The sequence below is a fragment of the Oreochromis niloticus genome, linkage group LG20, assembly GCF_001858045.2.
Source record: "Oreochromis niloticus isolate F11D_XX linkage group LG20, O_niloticus_UMD_NMBU, whole genome shotgun sequence".
Classification (NCBI taxonomy): Eukaryota; Metazoa; Chordata; class Actinopteri; order Cichliformes; family Cichlidae; genus Oreochromis; species Oreochromis niloticus.
This window is the reverse complement of record NC_031984.2, coordinates 30,688,667-30,709,044: the sequence shown is the minus strand read 5'-3', so window position 1 is coordinate 30,709,044 and position 20,378 is coordinate 30,688,667. Positions and strand designations below refer to the sequence as shown.

Sequence of the window (20,378 nt, the reverse complement as noted above, 5' to 3'; positions counted from 1 at the left end):
TTGGTAGGCGGGTGCTCTGTGGATGCTGCAGATAACCATGTAAAAGTGTCAGCTCATCGCATCAGTAGAAAAAAAAATAATGGGAAGCCAGTATTCAGGGCAATCTGAACCCTGAGATCTTTTGCTCACAGGTATTTTGGGATGTGATTATTATAAACATCCAACACTGTATAATTAGATATTTGGCAGAAAATAAGGAAAAACAAATGAGGTCCCCTTTAAAGTGTCTTGGGTAAACGTACCTACTTTTCCATGTCAAAGGGAAAGGATTATATTCCATCTAAGGAGCCAAATTCACGTTTTTATTCCATTTACAAGCTCCATCTTTCTTTCATCCTTTTATTTCACCTTTTAAAATCATTTTCATACTAGGAAAAGCATGATTATTACTAACAAGATTGACAATGGCTCTGTTGTTCTATTTAAATGCCCAAAAGTCTGACAGGGAGCCAGAAGATGAGGCAGCTAAATGATATGGAGCTCTGACTCATTTTATTATTTGTTGAGCTATAAATCCAATCCAGAATCCTAAAATACGTTTCTTTCCCCTAGAGGATGGAAGGATGATGCATTTAATAACTTGGGCATGACGTGGGAAACCCACACTCACAACTGCTGCCCCCCCACCCCCCTCTCATTTTCCACTCAGATCATCCTGTGGCCTCTACCTGTTTTGGGACGGCTGGAGGGACGAGGACACCTTATCTTCACAGAACTTCCTCATGGCAAGAGTACTGAGAGCCTGGTCCGCCCTGTACATGAATGCACAAATACAAACACACACAAACACACACACACACACAAGCTTTTAGCCAACAATTTCCATCATGGGACTTGCACCAGACTCTCTAGATGCCAGAAAGTACATGGAGAGGATACAGCTGGCATTGGCCACAGGATAAACCAGTTTCCACTGTTCCTGTGCAAAATCCGGAGGGCTTCATTTATCAAATGACTTATCAACAAAGTCTGAATGGAAGTCTTTGTCCTGCACGTACATGAACCTGCACACATCAGCCACTAGACTCACTGCTGTAATATGTTTAAAAGCATTTTAGGTTATGCATGTTTGAGTAGCTGAATTTAAGCTGAACATGTTTTTGCTCGTTGCTTCAAACTTCAAGTGATGACGTATCGACGCTCCAATAATATTGTTTGTTGGCTATAAGCCTCCACTGCACATGCTGCAGTCTATTATACCTGAGCCCAAACAAAGAACGATATGGCACAGTATTGCGATATTTTGCGTCGCAATTTTATATCTATAGATGCCAAATATTCACATTTAATTGACATTGAAATATTCTTAGAATAATATGAACCAGAGGGCACCAAAATCCTCAGATAACGTTAGTTGAGCAAACTTGGACTGACTGCAGTTGCTCAGAGACATTATGAGTCCTGCAACTCGAGGGGACTCAACTTTAACCGGCTGTCAGCTGGTTGTATTCTGTTATATTCTTAGAAAACTGGAAGGATGAAGAGCACAAATGTGATAATTAAATGTGACTTTCTGTCCAAGTAAACAACATGATATATGTGAATTTCAACCATTTATCACAGTTAATTGCTGTATCATCACAAACAGACTGCATGTAATAGCCAGCTTGTTCCCATTCAATTGCAGACTGATAACAGACGGGTAGCAGACGGACTCTGACTTATGGCAAGATTTATGGCATGTTTTAGGTTTTATAATTTACAGTTGAACAAAGGTTATAAATAGCAATACTGCAATACTTGCAATAATGTTAAACATTGAAATAATATCAAATCGTGAGGGACGTGTGGTGGTAATCTGTCACAATCACAATACTGGATCACCCCAATCTGGGCCACAACATCCTAAAGCAAAACAAAACAAACAAAACAAAGCAAGTGTTTCATGCAGCGGAGCGTATCAGTCATTGCGGCCCCTGCACATGATCTCTTTCCCCCAAATGGAAGCCAGGACAGCACTCTTGATTGGGAGAACAGCTTCACTGATCACTTTTAGACTGTTTTAACTGTGTTTGTCTGCTTTTGGGAACAAGGTAAACAGGTTATTGCCCCAGACAGTCTTTAACACATTAAATGTGCAGATACTCTGAGTGATTGCTCTGATTGTCTCTGACATTAACAAACACATACTCACCCTGCAGAGATCTTGCTGTAGTGCATGTAGGCTGCGATAATGACGCCTGTTTTACCTTTGTTCCCCTGTAAGAGGAAGAGGAGAGGACAAAGAAATGATGATGATGTGCTGATCTCACCCTCAGGTGCTGAGGACAGCTGATTTTCACGCTTTATATGACCAGATGGTTTTAACTGATTTTTCATAGAAAGAAAACAAAGCAGCAAAGGAGGAGAGCAGGACACATGGGAGTGTCATGGTGAGATGTGAAAAAGGCTGCTTGACTTCAAATTAAAAAGCTCCCTGTGGTGTTTTTTTCACAATGGTTGCTCTTTACTTCCTGACACATTCCAAAGACATTCCAGCTCCGAATTCCTGAAGTGACCCTTCCAGATCCCAGTAGGGAGGCTGCACCTCCACGCGCTGAGCACAAATTAAAGCTTGTTTTGCACAGCAGATCTCTCAGTGGAGGACGTTTCATTGACAACAACTTGTTTATTCACGTCCCTGGCATGATCTGCAGCTGGCAAAGGATTGCTTGTAGCTGGAATGTTCTGGAAAGTTGGCAGACCACAGAAGTAGTCTGGTTTTAGGATTTCAATTCTCCTGACCAAAACCAATAAATAAAACATCTAGACGAGGTCTGGGAGCTCAGACACCACCAGCATTAGCTGGTGACTGTTCAGTAATGGTCCAAGCATTCAAATCACCACCTCTCTTCTGATTGGACGATGGAAAAGAATCTCTGAGCGATCTGCAAAGGCGTGGAAGTTAAATGTCAGGATGACAGAGTTTGATCTTAATTGTATGGTTAATTTTTTTTTACCATGGGTGGAAGGAGCTTATTGAATTATATGGTGCACTCTGCAATTTTGGTTTTAGTCAAGTTGTGTGAACAGCAGTATCTAATAAAGCGTTCTTTACGGAGCAATTATGGCTGATTAAACATGCACAAGCAAGCAAGAGAAATACTAAACTGTAACATCACATACCCAAAGGTCAGCTAGCCATTTATTTATTTCTATAATATTGCTGCACAGAGTTTCACAGGCTTGTTTCAGGCATCTGGTAGTGTTGGGATCTGATACTGCTAAGTATAATTTGGTTATGCTTCACTTCACTATTTCATCTTTATACTACTTTACACTTCTAGGACGGTACACTTCAGTAGAAAACGTTTTCCCTTTTACTTCATTACATTAATTTGCTGAATCTTAATTACTAGCTGCAGGTTGTGATTTTAGATTTAACAAATGCTGCTGATTTATAAATGTGGTGCACATGGATGGTAAGACCCAAGGTTTCCCCTGGAACATAACCCAAAGCATCACACTGCCTTTACCAGCCTGCTTTCTTCCCATAATGCACAGGTGTCGAACTCCAGGCCTCGAGGGTGTCCTGCAGGATTTAGACGTGTCCTTGATCCAACACAGCTGATTTAATGGCTAAATTACCTCCTCAACATGTCTTGAAGTTCTCCAGAGGCCTGGTAATGAACTAATCATTTGATTCAGGTCTGCTGACCCAGGGTGAGATCTAAAACTTGCAGGACAAGTCCCTCGAGGCCATAATGCATCCTGGTGCCTTGTGATCACCAGGTAAGTGACGTACATGCATCCGAGTGTAACCCAGAGTAAAATCTGTTTTACTAGATTTGAGTAATTTCCTGCACTTATTTCCTGCCATTGAACACATCACAAATACATGACTCCAACCACATGACTTTGCTCAGCCAATCGGATGGCTGTTGCAGGTTTGTATTGGCAAACACTTGCTTTTCCCGTTTTAATGCATTTTTTTAACACCAACTAACTTATGCGACTTAGACGCTGATTACCGTGAGCCAGAGCCATAGTGTTGTCGTGCACTGAACAGAACGGAATTGGTGAGTTTGAACTTTTAATTGACTGTTTGTATTGTTACCAGCTGACGCTAATTGGCTGCTGCCGGTCCAAACAATTTGATTTTGATTTGACCGATATTTGTTGAATAAAAAAATGTTGTGAAGCTATATAGTATGTATATAGCAGCTGAAATGTTTCAGTTAAATCCTTATTGGTTAAATATACTGTTTGTTTGTTTATTTATTTATAAATTGTGTACACGGGAACAAGAATAACTTAATGTATTTAGCTTAACTGGCTGACATTTTTGTATTCTTGTGATTTCTTATTGGCCTTGTTTATTTAATGCAGGCCAGGTGAACCTTTTTGGGTATGGAAAAGGATGGCGAGCCAATGAACGGCTAGGAGCAGGAATCCTTCTGCATTGAAGCTTCCACTGGTTGGGTAGGAAGCTATCAAAGACGACGCTCTCTCCCCATTTTCCAAATACACTGATTTCCACAATCATACACACCATTCCCCCTGTTTATGGACAATGGCGCTTGGACATCTCTCATGGACATTCAGATAAAACTCATGGACTTCAGTGTGGATCAGTGGTTTTGATGTTAACATGTAGGGAACTGTTTTTTGAGAATCTATATTGCTTGGTGTAAGCCATAAGCCAGAAGAATTTGCTTAGTTGTCTTTGTGCACCCCCACTGGGTTTTGATTAATTGAATAGCTGCAGCAGGAGTGATTATTTAAGTTTTCCTTTTCTTGTTACTTTTCTTTGGGTTTTGGTTAAATACATGGTACCTGCAAAAGCATTTTGTGTTGTGTGTATTAATTACTGCCCATCAGCTCCAGTAGCATTCCTAAATCTTCTAATTAATAATGACCTAATATTTCACTCAATACCTAGCCTGTATTAATTCATTAGCGCTTCATCAGTGTTACACGAGCATCCACGTCGATGTCAAAGAAACGTGATTCATCAGACAAGCCCATCTTCTTCCATTGCTCCAATAGAAGAAGGTGGGCAGGTCTGATGAATGGGCTGGACTTCTATTCCACATGCTGTAATAACACAGTTGAGTTCTGATGCTCACGTGTCCATTGTTGTGCTTTCTGAGGTGGACAGGGGTCAGCACACAGACCCTGTCTGGTCTGCAGCTATGCAGCCCCATACACAAAAAAACAGTGATGCCCTGTGTACCCTGACACCTGTCTATCAGGATCAGCAGTAAATCTTTTGACAATTTGAGCTACCGTAGCGCATCTGTTGGGTCAGACCACATGAGCCAGCCTTCACTCCCTCCATGCATCAGTGAGCCTTGATATTTTGCAAGCTTGTTAGGAAACATCAGTCTTTACAGACATGTCGCATATGCCTGTTTTTTACAGCCTGGGAAACTGTGTGATGTCCATCTGAGAAACCTCAGTGGGCCCCTAAAGTCTGACCTTGCAGTGTAAGACCACCACGTGCTGGGGGTCAGAGTTCAACCAGTTCTCCATGGCCTTGCATATGGCACAGATCTTATCCAGCGGTGGGGCGTGGAGGTCGGGCCAGCCAAAGTCGTGGACCTGATGGTGGGTGGAGACGGAAGAAACAGATTAAATGAAAGGTTGTAAAGTGAATTCTTAACATGAAGAATTACAGGAAGTCCTACCTTTGGGTTCAGTCGGGTGATATCGTGGCGCCTTTCAGAGAGATTCAGGAGCTGAAAACAGAAAGGTTTGGGGTTTTTTTTTGTTTTTTTATATCATCACTACACTGCATCACAGTAACAAGCTGTCATCACTATTATTTTATTATGGGTGTGACAGAAAAAAACAGACTGCTTATTTGTGGGTTTCTATTTTGCCGCTTCCTGTGGCTATATGCCAAAGTGTATTGTGCAACAATGCTTCAAATGTATTTAGCTGAATGCTCCCAGGGGTAAACAATGTCTTGCAAAGGCTTCTGTACTTACACTCATCAGCTGAGCTATACAGTATTGCATTTCTCTTCACTCACCAGAAACTTTTCCTGGTGTTTGGACTTGAGCATGGCAGCCACCTCCTTCAGGTTCAGCCGGTATCTCTGCTCTTCCAGCTTCGGAGGGAAGAAGACGGAGATGATCCTCTCAGTGATGTAGGTCAGGTCGAAGTCGTAGTTTCGTTCCATCACTCGCTCCATCACACGGTCCACGCTGAAGCTCCTGGAGGAACCGAAAAGAGACAGCAGGGGTCAGTGGGTTGTTTGTGGTAGCTCAGCACAGACCCTCAGATGCACTCTGAAGAAGCTCCTAACTGGATGAATGGAGACAAACCATCAACGAAGAAAGAAACTGGATAGTGTTTCACAAGCAGGTCAGACACTAAAAACGACATTTGTCTAAGGAACAGGTGTAAGACGGTGCAGGTTTCAGAGCAAGCGGAGAGTTGTGCCAGTGTAGAGACTTTATTTGCATTTGTATTTAATGATTTCTGTAGAAACTTCCCCAACATGGAAAATGAATGAAATGGTGTTACCTTGGCAGGGTGTTTCTCTGTTTGGTGTAGGTTAAAGATTTGGTGGATCCCTGCAGAAAAAACAAATATACAATAAGACAGTCAAAGCTCATCCATACCTCATTACCACTTTAACAATGATGTGCTTTGGGCCCTTTTTGATAATGATAACAAATGAGCAAGTTACTTATCTGTCCACATAGGATATGGACTATAGACACTAGGTTAGTCCTTTGTGTCCGTAATTGTTACCAATAACGTTACAAAATAAACATGTTTTATACATTACATATAATATGTTGCCACGGGTATCTCTAGAACCAGACTTCTTCTTGAAACCAAAGCCCCTTGATCGCTCTTTAGGTTTAAGGCACTTTAAACCTGGAAGGTACTACCACTTTTTATTTACAGTCTATGCGATGAATTTAAAAAAAATCTAATCTGCAGATTATTATTAACCCTTTCTTGTTCTGAGGCATTTAATAGCTAAAATATGTCAAGATGAAGAAGTAGGTTAAATCTGCCCAACACACTAGTTCTTTAAGGGATAAATCACTTTGAGCTCAATTACTATACTTCATGGCCTTTAGTAAATGCTGCAGCCTTTAGGAGTTACTGCTGTTCAAATCTGCCATCGCTCTCTCTTCGGTTTGTTTAGTATGTGATAAATCAAAATGAGTGAAGCCACAAACTGTTTATTCCTTGACAGGTTTGGACATTGCCCAGACAGACAGCTTGATATTGGCGGCGTGTAGGAAAAAGGGGGAAGATACAGAGAGAAAAGGCATGAGGGTTATGAGGAGGACGAGGAGAGAGCATGGAGGTCAAAGTATGCTCACCAGGTGCTGGATGTGTCGAGAAGGAGCCGTCCCTCTACGCTGCTGGATGTGAGGAAGGAGTGGTGATAGGATGAAGGTGAAGTGAACGAAGGCGAGAAGTAGGGCAAAGGGAGGAGGTTGAAAGGAGGTGAGAGTGGGGAGAAAGGGGAGACAAGAGGAGGCAATGCAGAGGAAGGAAAGGAGAGTTAATTAAACAAACCGACTCCCTAATGGGTAAACATTACTACTTCCTACATCAACTCTTTTTTTTTTTTTTTCCCTCTTGTGGACTGAAATCCCACAGAGCTCGAGGAATGAGCACTAACTGGGCTGAGGGCTCGGCTTCCCAAAAGGAATTCAGCAAGAGGAAACCATACAGTGGTTTTGGGGAGCCATGCCTCCTAACTATGGACAGACAGGGTGGGAAGTTTCTTTTGAGGAAAAGAAATGAGGAAATGGAGGGGACTTACCAGATCATTGGGGGGAGCTGGGATGCATGCAGAGGTCACCTGGAACACACAAATGCAGACACATCTGAATACATGAATGTATACACACACATACACACACACACACACACACACACACACACACACACACACACACACACACAGAGGGAAAAAGCAACAAAACCAAACATCCTTTTCGCTTCAGGACAGAGTGATGAGGTCGGACGTGGGAAGCAATTGCTTCCTAAAACAAGATGACAGGGAGGAAAATCCACAAATAAAACTGAGAAGCCTTAAGTAGAAGCTGGAAGGTTTACGATGATACAGTCTCATACACAGCATCTGTATTTAATATGAAGATTAAGTTGCAACATGATTAGTCCCATGACTGCAAGGCTATGTTGCCCATCAAGCTCTACACTTACATTTCCATTTTGGTTTTTGCAAATTAAAAACAAAGACATGTGAAAAGTGTTAACATTGTACTCGAAAAGACGTAACATGCATCACACTCAAGATCCACACAATTAAAATCCTATTTAACATTCTCACAGTCTGTTATATACCGATCAAACACAACATTATGGCCGCTGACAGATGACATGACTAACACTGATTATCTCTTCATCATGGCACCTGTTAGTGGGTGGGATATATTAGGGAGCAAGTAAACACTTTGTCCTCAAAGTTGATGTCTTAGAAGGAGGAAAAACAGACAAATGTAAGGATTTGAGCGGCAGTCACTGACTGCAGTGTTTAGTATCTATCACAAGTGGTCCAACGAAGGAACATTGGTAAACCAATAACAGGGTGATGGATGGCCATCACCCTGTTATTGGTGATCAAACACATGCTGACTTACTTATGAGAAATAAAACTGAATCTCAGCTGGGCCTCAGAAAGGTTGCATTATGATGAGAAGGGGTCTCTGACCATCGCCGTGTGATGAGACTGAGGCAAAACTGTTTTGCAATCTTACAGAAGGCATAATGTCAACAGGACTTTGGATCCTTAATCAACAACAAACCAACTCGGTATTCTTGTGCAAGAACAAGTAACTGCCTAAAAAATCCCAACATTTTAACCGTGTGTTTTCATTTATTAACCACGACTGGGAGAACTGCCCATCCTATTTTAAGATCACTGATTCCACGCAGGATGCAAAGACAAAACCAATGAGCGATGATAAACAGCACAAGATCGAAATGTCCTTGAGTGCTGAGTAATTACAAGAACAACTCGTTTTTGAGAGCGTGTTTACAAAATGTGAAGCCAGATATCATGGCTACACAGCTGGAGGAGCAATGAGACAGAAATGCACACACACTTGGAATGACACATCCGATTCCCATGTCTGTTATGGGCCTACAGGTCAATGAACTGTAACCAAAGGAAGCAGGGGCTGAACAGCAGCCCTAATGAAGGGGGCTGAGAGCCACAGTCAAGCTTACGTAACGTACGACAACACGTGTGCACGCACACACATACGCAAAAGGCAATGTTCCACCGAACGAGCCCTTTTTGGACTGTTTATTTGGACACAGGAAAAGGGCAAGGGCTTGTGTATATCTCATTGTGCACAAAGGGGAAGTTACACAGGCCCTGAACCTGGGGGGGCGTGTCACCGCAGTGACTATGTGTTGCGGAGTTTGTGTTAGGCGTTCTTTCTTTAGAATAAAGTGCAGTCTCTTAGTGTTGCCTGTGTGTGACACAGACATCAGCAGGAAGGCAGAGGAGCAGACAATGAGCTAAATTGAGGGACAACGTTGTTTGATAAGCTGCAGGAAACTGGTTCAGGTTTAACATCGGCTATCAAATGACTAACTGGACAATGTTCCTGTATGACTCACTCTAAGAATTAATGTTTCTTTTCCGTGTCCACAGGGGACTGAATCTCAGATCTTTTCCTGTGTACTTTTTTAAAGCTGAGTCTGAACCCACTGCATCAAAAGGCAGAGTTTGGGCTGGGCCAGGATCTAATTTCTCTTAATTCCCTCTGGCTGGAGAAGGTCAGTTTCATTTTAAAAGAGTCTTTTTTCCCTTTTTTTTTCTCCCCCAACTACAGCAAGTGAAGCAGCACATTTTCGACTGTGTGGTCCCTTCTGCTATTCCTAAATAACACATAATAGTCTTCTTACAGCCCCAGTCAAATATATCTTTGGCTTTCACTTGGAAGAGTAATTATTCTTTTCATATTTTATCAAATTCTCTTTTTGGGACATATTCTAACACTTTTACGATAGGCACTGCCTGCACAAATTTGTATACCCCTTCCTTTGGGTGTGGGTTTGAACTCAGGGTCAATGTTCAGGGCTCAAAATTTAGGCTACTATGAAAGTGCCAAAAAAAACAAAACAGTGCCATATCTGAAAGCTTAAAAATTTAGTTCATACGTCAGTCATTTTTTAGATACAGGGCTGAACAAGAAGATCTGAGATCTGTCCTTTCACAGAACTCTTCCATAATTTTCTCCCTGTTGGTGGATACTTTAACTAAAGCTGTCTGGTAAAATTCAAGTATTTGTTTTTAGATGAATGGATGTAAACAGTGAAAAGAATCTGTTAATATATATAATATATTCCATCCATTCCTCCTCTTCTGCTTCTCATGGGGGAGCTAGAGCCTATCTCAGCAGCCAGGTACACCTTGGACAGTCTATTGCAGGGCTAACACAACCATTCACACCTACGGGCAATTTAGAAACACCAGTTAACCTAACCCCACTAACTGCATGTCTTTGGACTGTGGGAGGAAGCCAGAGTACCTGAGAGAACCCCTACAGACACGGAGAGAAGATGCAAACTCCACACAGACAGGTTCTGGTTGAATGGTGGATTCGAACCCAGGACCTGTGAGGCAACAGTGCCAATCACTGCACCACCGTGCCCTATTCCAAATTACTTTATTTTTTTGAATAAGTGACTGTCTTTATGTCTGGCTATTTCTTGTGTGATGAGTCATTTTAAGCATGAGACCTGACCAAACTGTAGTGACCACACGTTTGCTTAGTTTTTCATACATTTCAGACACTGTCCATAATTCAGTCTCATAATGCAGAAGTTGACAGTCGGTAGAAGGGAACAACATGGTATTACTGTTGCCACAGAAGGTATCAGTAAGCTGTTTTAGGTCTGATGCTGGAAATTTGGGGGGAATTCTGCAGAAATTTTGATCTGTAACGTGAAAGACCATGAAAGGATCTTTAAAACGGTCAAGCCAGGATTATACAGTACCAAATGTTGTGCAACTATTCATGTTATGTAATAAAATGCAGTACAGTAGTTCCATCTCTTCTTATTAAATCATCGTTCAAATATCAAATTATACTTTAATCGCTTGAAGGTGACGTCCAACGAGTAATGCTACAGGTTCAATGACAGATATAAAATTGTTGCTGTTACTGGAACAAAACAATGAATAAAAAATAAAATAAATCTAGTAGTTCAACAAGAAAATCAAAGCCTTATGGGATCATCCAATGCTTCCAGTTTGCAGTCCTGGAAGTGCTCCACACTGTTTCAGATTTCCATTTGTTATGACTACAGTTGCTCGATTTTCACCCCGCACCCTTTAGTGCCTTTGTTTCTAAAAGCAGGCTGTACCTCGTTTTGACGCTTGCGCACTGGTTATCGACTTTTCAGAACCATTTTCTCAGTTTTTTGCCCTCTGCATCCCTCTCTCCCCCAGTGCCCAGTGAAGGGGCCTGCTGAGGGTGGCCGCTAAGCCAGAACAAACACACCACACCGCACCAGATTCCATCTCCCCAGGCCAACACTTACGCACAAACTTCCTGCTAACAGACCTCCACCCATCACTTCGTTTCTCTTTTCATCCTTCTTGCATCGCTTTTCTCCTACCTTGTTACCTTCTTATCCGCTCATTTATCTCCTCTTCCCTCTTTTCCTTTCTCAGCTTGCTCCCTTTATTTTCCGCGCTTATTCACTTCCCTCTTTACGGATTTGTTTTTCTTCTCCTTCCCTTTTCTTTTGGTCCATATCTGTTTTCCTCTCCAGCTTTTTAACTTCTTCCTTTCTCTTTTCTCTGTTTTTCTCAGTTCTACTCGATCAACTTTCTCCTAATCGCAAACTTTCTTCCCTTGGATATCCTCTCACAATCCTGGTGTTTCCTTCCTTTTCTTCTCTAATCTGTTTCTGACAAAACCGTTCCTGTTTGTCTTCCTCTCACATCTCCAACTTCCGTGCCTCCTACTACTTTTATTAGAATCTTTTTATTCCCTGCACCCTGCTTCTGAACTTCCGACTTTCTTACATCTTTACAGTCCTTGTCTTTGTGTGTTTGAAGCAAAGGAAAATCATAACGAGTGACAAATGTTATTAAAATGACAAAAATCAATTTGCCTACTCTGTCTTACTAATATACTTGCTCTCTGTACTCTATGTACACACTCTCAGTGAAACGCTGCCTGTTGTTTTGCCTCTGCTGCCTCTATTCAGATGTGTCCAGCTGACGATGTCCAGAAACCTCTGACCTCCATAACCCTCTCCACCCTCTTCTTGCCTGTAGTGGCCCTGGCTCCTAAACCTCCAACTTGCCCTTTGATCCATCAAAGGCAGAAAAACACAGCAAATGAATAAAGCACAGGTCTCTCCTCTCAATGCATTGCTTAAGAGCTGTGGGCTGTGACAGGAGTAACTACAGAGTGAGCTATTAGCCTTGGTATGTCATTACCGTAAGAAACAGCGTCAGACATAGTCTGTGTGTGAATAGCTACAAGCTAAAGTACTTCTTTTGTTGCTTATAATATTTTCTTGCATATAAATAACCAGCAGTGCCTTTAAGAAGCACACACAAGCAACAGGGCCATACAACAGGACTCACTGCTCATTCTGATACATCAAATGAAGTAACGTAAGTTTTACTTTCAATATTTTTCATCTGGTTGACATTTAGCTGAGTACTTGGTGACTGTTTTTCTCTAACCAATCCAAACCCAGAACATCAGGGTTTTAGGATCCTCCCAGCAAATGATGCTTTCAGTCTGAGGCATTGATAATCGTTGATTTCTGAGGCTGCTAGCTGGGAACATTTGGGCTTTCTTTCCTTGGGGTATCCTCATGAGTGTTTCTGTGACTACACGTAGCCCTTCCAGCTCACAGCAGATCTGTCAGGAGGAGCACTGTCGCTGCCAGCTGCAGGGGGAGTTGGAGTATATCCCACCACAAAATAAGATGGGGAGGCAGCTCAGTTACATTAATGACCACTACAACAACACCCTTGCCATCAAGCCTAATGGCAACAAGGCAGATCTTAAAATACCATGGTGTTCCCTCAGGTAATGTTGAACGGGAAAACATCAAATCAATTGATTAATGCGAGTAAGATGAGTGTGCAGATGAGGGAACTGTGGACAAAGTTCCCCAAGCACATAAACCCACAGTGACACTAAACCATGACTCAAGGGAAGCAGTGGAGACCTCAAATGATCACAGATGTTAAGGTGTGGAAGCCATACCAATTACATTCTTTGTCTGTAGGGTTTTTGCAACAGACACCCAACAACAGATGTGAAGTGATGCGGAATGGTCAGTCTGTTGTCCTAATGACAAAATCAACAAAAACTACATCTATGAGCAAAGCAAACTGTACCAACCAATCCAGACCCCGATCAAGCCACGTCCAGCTACATATGAACGCTGCTCTCATGCACCATTTCCTTTGATGGTAAGCCTTAGGCCTAACAGGCTCCTCATTCCTTCAGCTCCCTTAGGAGAGCCAATCAGAGGACACTGATGAAAGCCGCAAAGATTCAGCTGTCGAAGCCAATGCTGGCTGTGACCTTGTGTGCTTTAGTGATCACCATCATCACCTACATCAGTGAGCGAGCCTGAGAAGAATGCAGGGGTCTTATAAAGTGATGTATTACACTCATATGATCCCAGAGGGAAACCTTTTGTCAAGCTGTAAGAGGAGTGCTGATGAAACATTGAAGCACTTACAGAAACGAGGAAGCAGGACGGCTACAGCAGCAAGGAAAAGCAAGTTTGAACTGTCTGTGTTAATTTCCTCAGTCTGACATTTTGTAATAATAATTTATTTTGATTTTTTTAAACAAAGGCTCCCTTTAATGTACTTAAGGGGGTAATTACACAATCCTTCACTGATACACAAATACGGATATATACAGTTTACCAAATTAAAGCACAACATTGCACACCAGTTGTTTTTACTATAGCTCAACAAAAAGGTCAGTTTCTCAGGGCTTATTCTGTTATTGAGCACAAATAGAAATAATTTATGCTTTTTAAAGAAAACTAATATGTTTAAAGATGCTATGTTGAAAATCCCGTGCTCTGTTAAAAGAGTGCTTGTCAAACCTTTGACAAAAACCTCCAATTTCATAGGGGGGCTAATAACTTTGTCCTCATCTGTAACTAACTTAAAACTAATACATAAGACTGGGTTTTGTTTTAAGACAGTTCTGGAAGTCAAAAACACAGATGGTGACTCTTTAGCACAAACTTGCCTGACTTATGCTGTGGCACTTTTGAGAGTTACCTGGCCTAGCTGTATAACTGCCCTTTAAATGCAACCCACATGTCCAATGCCTCTTAATCATGACAAGATGGTCTTCATGAGAAAACCAGAAACCCGACCTAACTCAAGAAGGCTTCAAGACCATAGCTAAGCAAAAAAAACACCTATAGGTGAAAGACTTACATCCAGCAGACTTAGAAGTGCAATATTGTGCTTGTCTTTCTACGAGGCCATCTAACAAAGCATTTGTGTTCCCCCCCTCCTCACTCTTTGTCTCTTGTTCCCACACTTTATTTTGACCCCAAAAGGAAAGAAGGAGGTCTCTGTCTATCACGGTTACATTTCGCTCCAAGCAGCTGAGAGGGCGGCTGAAGATCTCATAGGTCACATGGGTCCCTGTGGTGGAGCTTTTATGACCAAGTGGGATGCAAATCCCTGTTATGGATGTTGAGGTTCTGACTACACGGACTAAAGTTAAGCAGATGGAAAACACAAACAGGAATGCTGCTTGTACAGAGGGTTGCTATGGAAAACGCTCAAGGTTAAAGCGCACACACACATCATTCTCATCCACCCATCTTTAGCGTCCACCCAACCCAAACAAGCGCAGAAAGCTTGAAGCTGGATAAAAATAAACATGGGTAAATAAACAACACAGGAAGGCCGGGGTCATGATGTGATTGGGAGAGATCAACAATGGAAAAACCTCTTGTGAGCCAACCGATGTGGGGTTGGATCTTCATTCCACATCTACGCTCTGCGGCTGAGCGCCGTCTGTCATTCATCTTGTCGATAAGCAGGCACTTGCACAATTCCCAAAAGTACAGTGTCTCCTCCTCTTTCTATATTTGCAGCCTTCGCATTGTTTACCATATGCACAAAAATGCATTTGCATTCTTCAGATGGGCAATGTCAACCACCGTTTTAGGACCCATCTCCTCCTGCGCTACACCACAATTCACAAACTAGACGCCACTGTGGTCACAGTCGTCCTGCTCTTCCTGTGACTTTTGTTTTTTGTTTTTTTTAAGTCATCTCATTGAGGTCTGGGGAGGTGAACTGACTGGGTACAACATCCAAAAGAGGCAAGACAGGAAAACCCAATTAAACACAGGCACAAATATGGCAGACCCCGCGGGAAAGTATTTTTTCAACTTGGTATAAAGATAGTTTTTGTCTCTATGCATGATTTACACTTTTATACCAAATATACAAAAGTCAATTTTTTCTTTCCTAATTGTTTTTAAGTGTCGATATTATTCGGATACAATAAAATATACAAATATACAACATTTTTCTTTTTACACAAACAGTAGTAGAAACATGACAACCGCCTGCAGCCATTATACGACTAACCTTTTGTCAGCCAAGTGAGTTTGTCCTATAGCAGCCGCCGTAGCTAGGATTATGCACTTGGATTGGGAGGGGTAAGAAAACAGAACTCACTTGATTCAATCTGCAATTTAATGACATCTAACAGTGAAAACTTTACTGTAACTTTCAAATTAACAGGCGTGCAGATAGAGGCAGTCCATGCCAACAGTGTGCTCAGCCTCACCTGTGCTCAGGGCTGGACTGCGATGGTTACTTTAACCATGAGCAACTGCTAGTAGCTAAAGTGTAGTTTTTAAATTGTCATATGATATATAGGTTTTTATTAAGCAAACATGAAAGTGCCAGTCCAGCCCTGCCTGTGCTAATTCATGGACCACTAAACCCATTTCTTTATAAATTATAATACAAGCACACGCACACATTTTTTGATTATTAAATAATTATAGATATTGTGTATTAGACAGGCATATTTAACCAGATTTCAGATGTTATAATCAAAACAGATGTGAGCTGATGATGGTGGTAGGAATTAAAAAAAAAATCTTTTTCATCCTCCTATTAACTGTCGTACGAAAATGATTGAAATGGTTGAAAAATGGCAACGTTGAGGCTTTAAACTGTGAAGTCAAGAATTCACAGTCGTGGTCTATCTTATGTACAATTAATAATTACTCTCTATAATAGTCTTGGGTCTTGCCCTCACTATAAGAAGGCTCCTTGAATGATGTATGAAATACCAGATACAAATGAAGTGAAGTGAATGGGACGCCAATTTTTTACTGTCCCTCGTAGCAGAGATATGCAAAAGTTCTGAGAACAAACCCATCAGCCAATTAGAACAGCTTATGTCCTAGCTAAGACACACACGCACACGTACGCATACACACACACACAGAGTGGACTGGCTTAGTCACAACTTGGCTAAGTAAGCTGTCATGCTTATGGTTTTAACTCTCATCAACAACGCTCACTCCTTCTCTCGCTTAGTCTGTGCTGGACACACACACACACACACACACACACACACACACACACACACACACACACATAGAAAACATGCCAACTTATCTCAGCAATTACCAGAGCTGTCTGTGATAAAGTTCGTTGAGTCAGAAGAGACGGTCATGGTCCCAGTAATGTTAAAATGATGCAGTTGGATCCTGTTATCCCGAATGAGTCATGCTGACTACACGAGTATTTAGTGAAATACTGGAACTGCAGGGGGGGAACCAGAGGCCCGGGCTAGACGCCACAAGAATGACTTGCTGCTGATGTCACTGAGGCCCCCCAAAAACAACCTACTGAAACAATTAAAAGGTGTCTTACAGTAAACTGCTGCGATGGATATTTCTTATTTAAGCCTTCCTGTTACAGGAGACTGCTTAAAAGCATACTGCAGCTGGCATGCTCTAATAGCAACGAGTGACATATTCCTATAGTGACGGGAAGTCTGTAGAGTAACAGGGATGTCGGGGTCAGCTGCATGTTGGGAAAACAGGGAATCTGGTCGATTTTTTGTTTCTGACATTGCTCTAAAATTCCATCCACTCATCGCTTGAGCCTGCAACTGCTTAATGTTTTTGACTGTCACATTAGCTAATGCAAAGTTAAAAAAGGAAAGAAAGTTGCAACAGAGTCTTTTGAATCCTTCAGGAAATTTGTCACAGTAGAGGAAATGCGCAGAAGACACTTCAAAGGGTCCTTTTCCTGAAAGTACTTCTATGTTTTGAATTTCCTTATTAGAAAAAAAGAGCCCCGAGGAGCACAACAGTAACCACGACTGTCTTGATGAAAGGCTCAGAGAAACATCAGGCGGGTTATGTTGCTCTTCTCCCCCATCCCTGCGTCCTCCCCCACTTCCACTCTTTCTGTACTTGACTGTACATCCTCTTCTTGTAAAGAGAGCAGCAGGCAATGCAAATGGCACACAGCTTAGCCTCATGTAAAATATAGTTTGACATGTTCAGCGGATGAGAGCTGTGAGAAGGATGAGAGACAACATGTAGTCCCAATATGTGGGGGGCGGGGCCAGAGAGTGTAATTACTGTGATATGCATCCCCACTTAACCAGCATAAGCATACACCATCTGCAGGACGACTTACCACTAAAACAATGAATTTCCATTCTGAAATCTTTTCCTTTACTCACTGAACTGCAGTCACAGACAGTCAGTGGTGAAATAATACTTGCAGTTACAATCTCTTTAAACAGGGAAAGTAAATAACGCTTATCTTGTTCTGCTGAGAAATCTTGCTTCATGTGGATGAAGAGAAAAACAGCAGTACAACAACACATGCATGAAACTGTGAAATGTGCAATTTCATTTATATTTAATTTGGAATATTAGGCTGACAACATGTCCACGTACCCTGCCTCTTTTCCCATGACAGCAGGGATAAGCTCCAGCACCCCCATAACCATTAACTGGATAAGCTGAAGAAAAAGTATTTACGGATGGATGGACAGATGAATGGATGGTTGGCAAAACCAGTTAGGAAAAAATGTTATCAGATTTGACCTCTTATGACCTTATAAGAAGGGTTTCAACAAAGTTAAAACTTTTAGATTGCCTTTGGTTTCAGATGTCAATTCAAAGCACAGCTGACCCTTTTGTCTGCTTACAGTAAGAAACCATCAGCAATCTACAGGAGCACTTGTTAGTCAGCTCTGTTTTGTCTGATACAACACATCTGACATCCATTGATCCAGCCTGACTGATCACTGGTGGGCGTGAACCAAGCAGTTAGCCAGCAGCCCATAGTTTGACCAGCGGAAATGCCTCTTCTTGCCTAATTAGACCAGACGGGGCGGTCAAATCGTCACGGGCTGCATTTCACTAATTTTAATCCTTCCTACTCCCACTGTTCCTCTCTCACCCCCTCTCTCTTCTCTCCCCGCCATCTCTTTCCCCACCACCCCCTACAAATTCCCTTTGGACTAAATTTTCCACTTGGGATCAAAGATAAGGGAGACTACTCTCTGAGAGAGAACATGCTGAAGTAAAACTGTTTATGGCCTTCTGCTCGTCTCTGTGAGAGTCTGTTCTTTTTAATAGAGACAGAGATGAGGCAGCTGGAGGCTGCTGACCTCATGGGCAAAGAGCAGGGAGCAGGATAACTGAAATTTAAAACATGCAGAGTACAATCACTACCAGTCAATCTTTATGAGATGTAGGTTTATGATTTCTTTTTTTCCCACCCTCACAGAGCTGAAGTCTACTCTGACAACATACTGAATGGTGTGGTAAACAGGATGCCTTACAGATGACAGACCTCCAGAAGTGCTTAGGCATGTGTGTGTGTATGCAGGAATATCACACACATACAAACAGACACAGACAAAAAACGGAGAGGAGAGCTGGGCAATTCAAAGATAATGTAATAGCTAACAAAATCAACGTGAATGGCATGCAAAGCAACTGAAGCCTTGCTCTAACACAGGTAACTACATTTGTTTACCACAAACCAAGTGACACACATTAATTCAGTTTTATTCAGTTTGCTGTGTCTCTGTCTTTACTTCGCAAGTTCAAATATCTGAATTCACATTAGGAAAGACCAATGCCACTCCTTCATCCCTCCTCAAGTCTCTGCGTTATACATAAGGTTAGATAACGGCTAATATGGACAGAGGAGCCAGTCCTCCACACCCTCCCTTATCCGACCTCTCCCTTCCTGGGCAGCAGCGATGGATATCACAGTTTAACTCCCAGTCAACAACCACACATCAAACAGTTATAGTAAGGCTGTTTAAGAACATCCCGATCTTTGTTTATTTGTAATTAATCTTAAAAATATAAAATATCTGTGGAATAATCAACTTTTTTCCTAATAAATGGGAAAACACTGGAACATTTCTCACCATTTAAAATATGTACTGCTAAATGAGGAGCATAACTAGCCAAACTGCTGCTTTGTGCATAATGACACAAACATTTTTTGTTATTTTGTTCTCCCAAGTCTTTATCTATATTTTTCCCAAAAGAATTGTCGCTCGTCTCCAGAGCAAAGGGTTAGGGCAGGGGTCACCAATCCCAGTCCACGAGGGCCGGTGTCCCTGCAGGTTTTAGATGTGTGCTTTATCGATCACAGCTGATTTAAAAAGCCTGGTAATGAACTAATCATTTGCTTCAGGTGTGTTGACCCATGGTGAGATCTAAAACCTGCAGGGACACTGGCCCTCGTGGACTGGGATTGGTGACCCCTGGGTTAGGGTTTAAGTTCAGGGCTAGAATTGTGGTTGACAAAATTACATGATAAGATAAATAAAACGCTGACACAGCCTTTTATGGCTATACAAACACATAGCGCTCTAGCTAGCACCTAACCTATCTTAAAAACAGATTAAATCTCTGATTATGTCTAATCAGAGATTAGACATAATCAGAGATTAGACATAACTGTTAAATTAAGTTAACAGTTACTCTTAATTTACCAGTGAACACATTAAACAAACAAAATACAGTACAATGTCATTAAAAAGCAAAGTTATATTTCAAGTTGTGGTTTTACATCTACTCACAATCATGCTAGCTGTGCTGCTACAATGCTATTTTGCATTACTTTTAAGCTAAAATAAGAAACCAGCTGTGTTACTGAAAACTCAACTTTGCATTGTTGTCAAAGTTGCTCTCTGACAACAATGCATACAGACAAACAGTTCCTACAATAAAAGAAAACAAATACTACTTTTAGTCAGCCACAACATTAAAACCATCGGCGATATGGTGCAACAATATTTTAGGTGGATAGTATGTATCACAGGTTGTTTCCCAGCAGAGCATTCTATTGTAAAGACATTTTTATTGTTCTTTGTTTCACCTGTTGGTGGTTTTGATGTTGTGGCTTA

At 41.6% G+C, this 20,378-nt stretch overlaps 1 protein-coding gene and 3 long non-coding RNA genes across 8 annotated transcripts in view; 3 read left to right on the top strand and 1 right to left on the bottom strand.

Moving 5' to 3' along the window:
• tns2a (tensin 2a) overlaps positions 1-20,378 on the bottom strand; it is a 61,989-nt gene that overhangs the window by 15,707 nt on the left and 25,904 nt on the right. For 4 of the 5 annotated variants that reach the window (XM_005454066.4, XM_005454067.4, XM_005454069.2 and 1 more), the window contains exons 4-11: positions 7,721-7,759; positions 7,272-7,313; positions 6,454-6,503; positions 5,957-6,140; positions 5,610-5,660; positions 5,401-5,523; positions 2,135-2,199; positions 669-752 (exon numbers count right to left, since the gene is read on the bottom strand). In XM_005454066.4, the coding sequence (XP_005454123.1) occupies positions 669-752; positions 2,135-2,199; positions 5,401-5,523; positions 5,610-5,660; positions 5,957-6,140; positions 6,454-6,503; positions 7,272-7,313; positions 7,721-7,759 (638 nt within the window). The remainder of the gene's footprint in view (positions 1-668; positions 753-2,134; positions 2,200-5,400; positions 5,524-5,609; positions 5,661-5,956; positions 6,141-6,453; positions 6,504-7,271; positions 7,314-7,720; positions 7,760-20,378) is intronic. The other variant, XM_005454068.4, reaches the window with a different exon arrangement.
• LOC102079766 (uncharacterized) lies at positions 3,606-5,478 on the top strand. The gene is made up of 3 exons (XR_266425.4): positions 3,606-3,998; positions 4,309-4,401; positions 5,344-5,478. It is a non-coding gene; the product is annotated as an uncharacterized LOC102079766 (long non-coding RNA).
• LOC112843306 (uncharacterized) lies at positions 6,152-7,339 on the top strand. Its single transcript, XR_003215563.1, has 2 exons — positions 6,152-6,291; positions 7,142-7,339. It is a non-coding gene; the product is annotated as an uncharacterized LOC112843306 (long non-coding RNA).
• LOC112843305 (uncharacterized) lies at positions 7,774-16,567 on the top strand. Its single transcript, XR_003215562.1, has 2 exons — positions 7,774-9,496; positions 9,584-16,567. It is a non-coding gene; the product is annotated as an uncharacterized LOC112843305 (long non-coding RNA).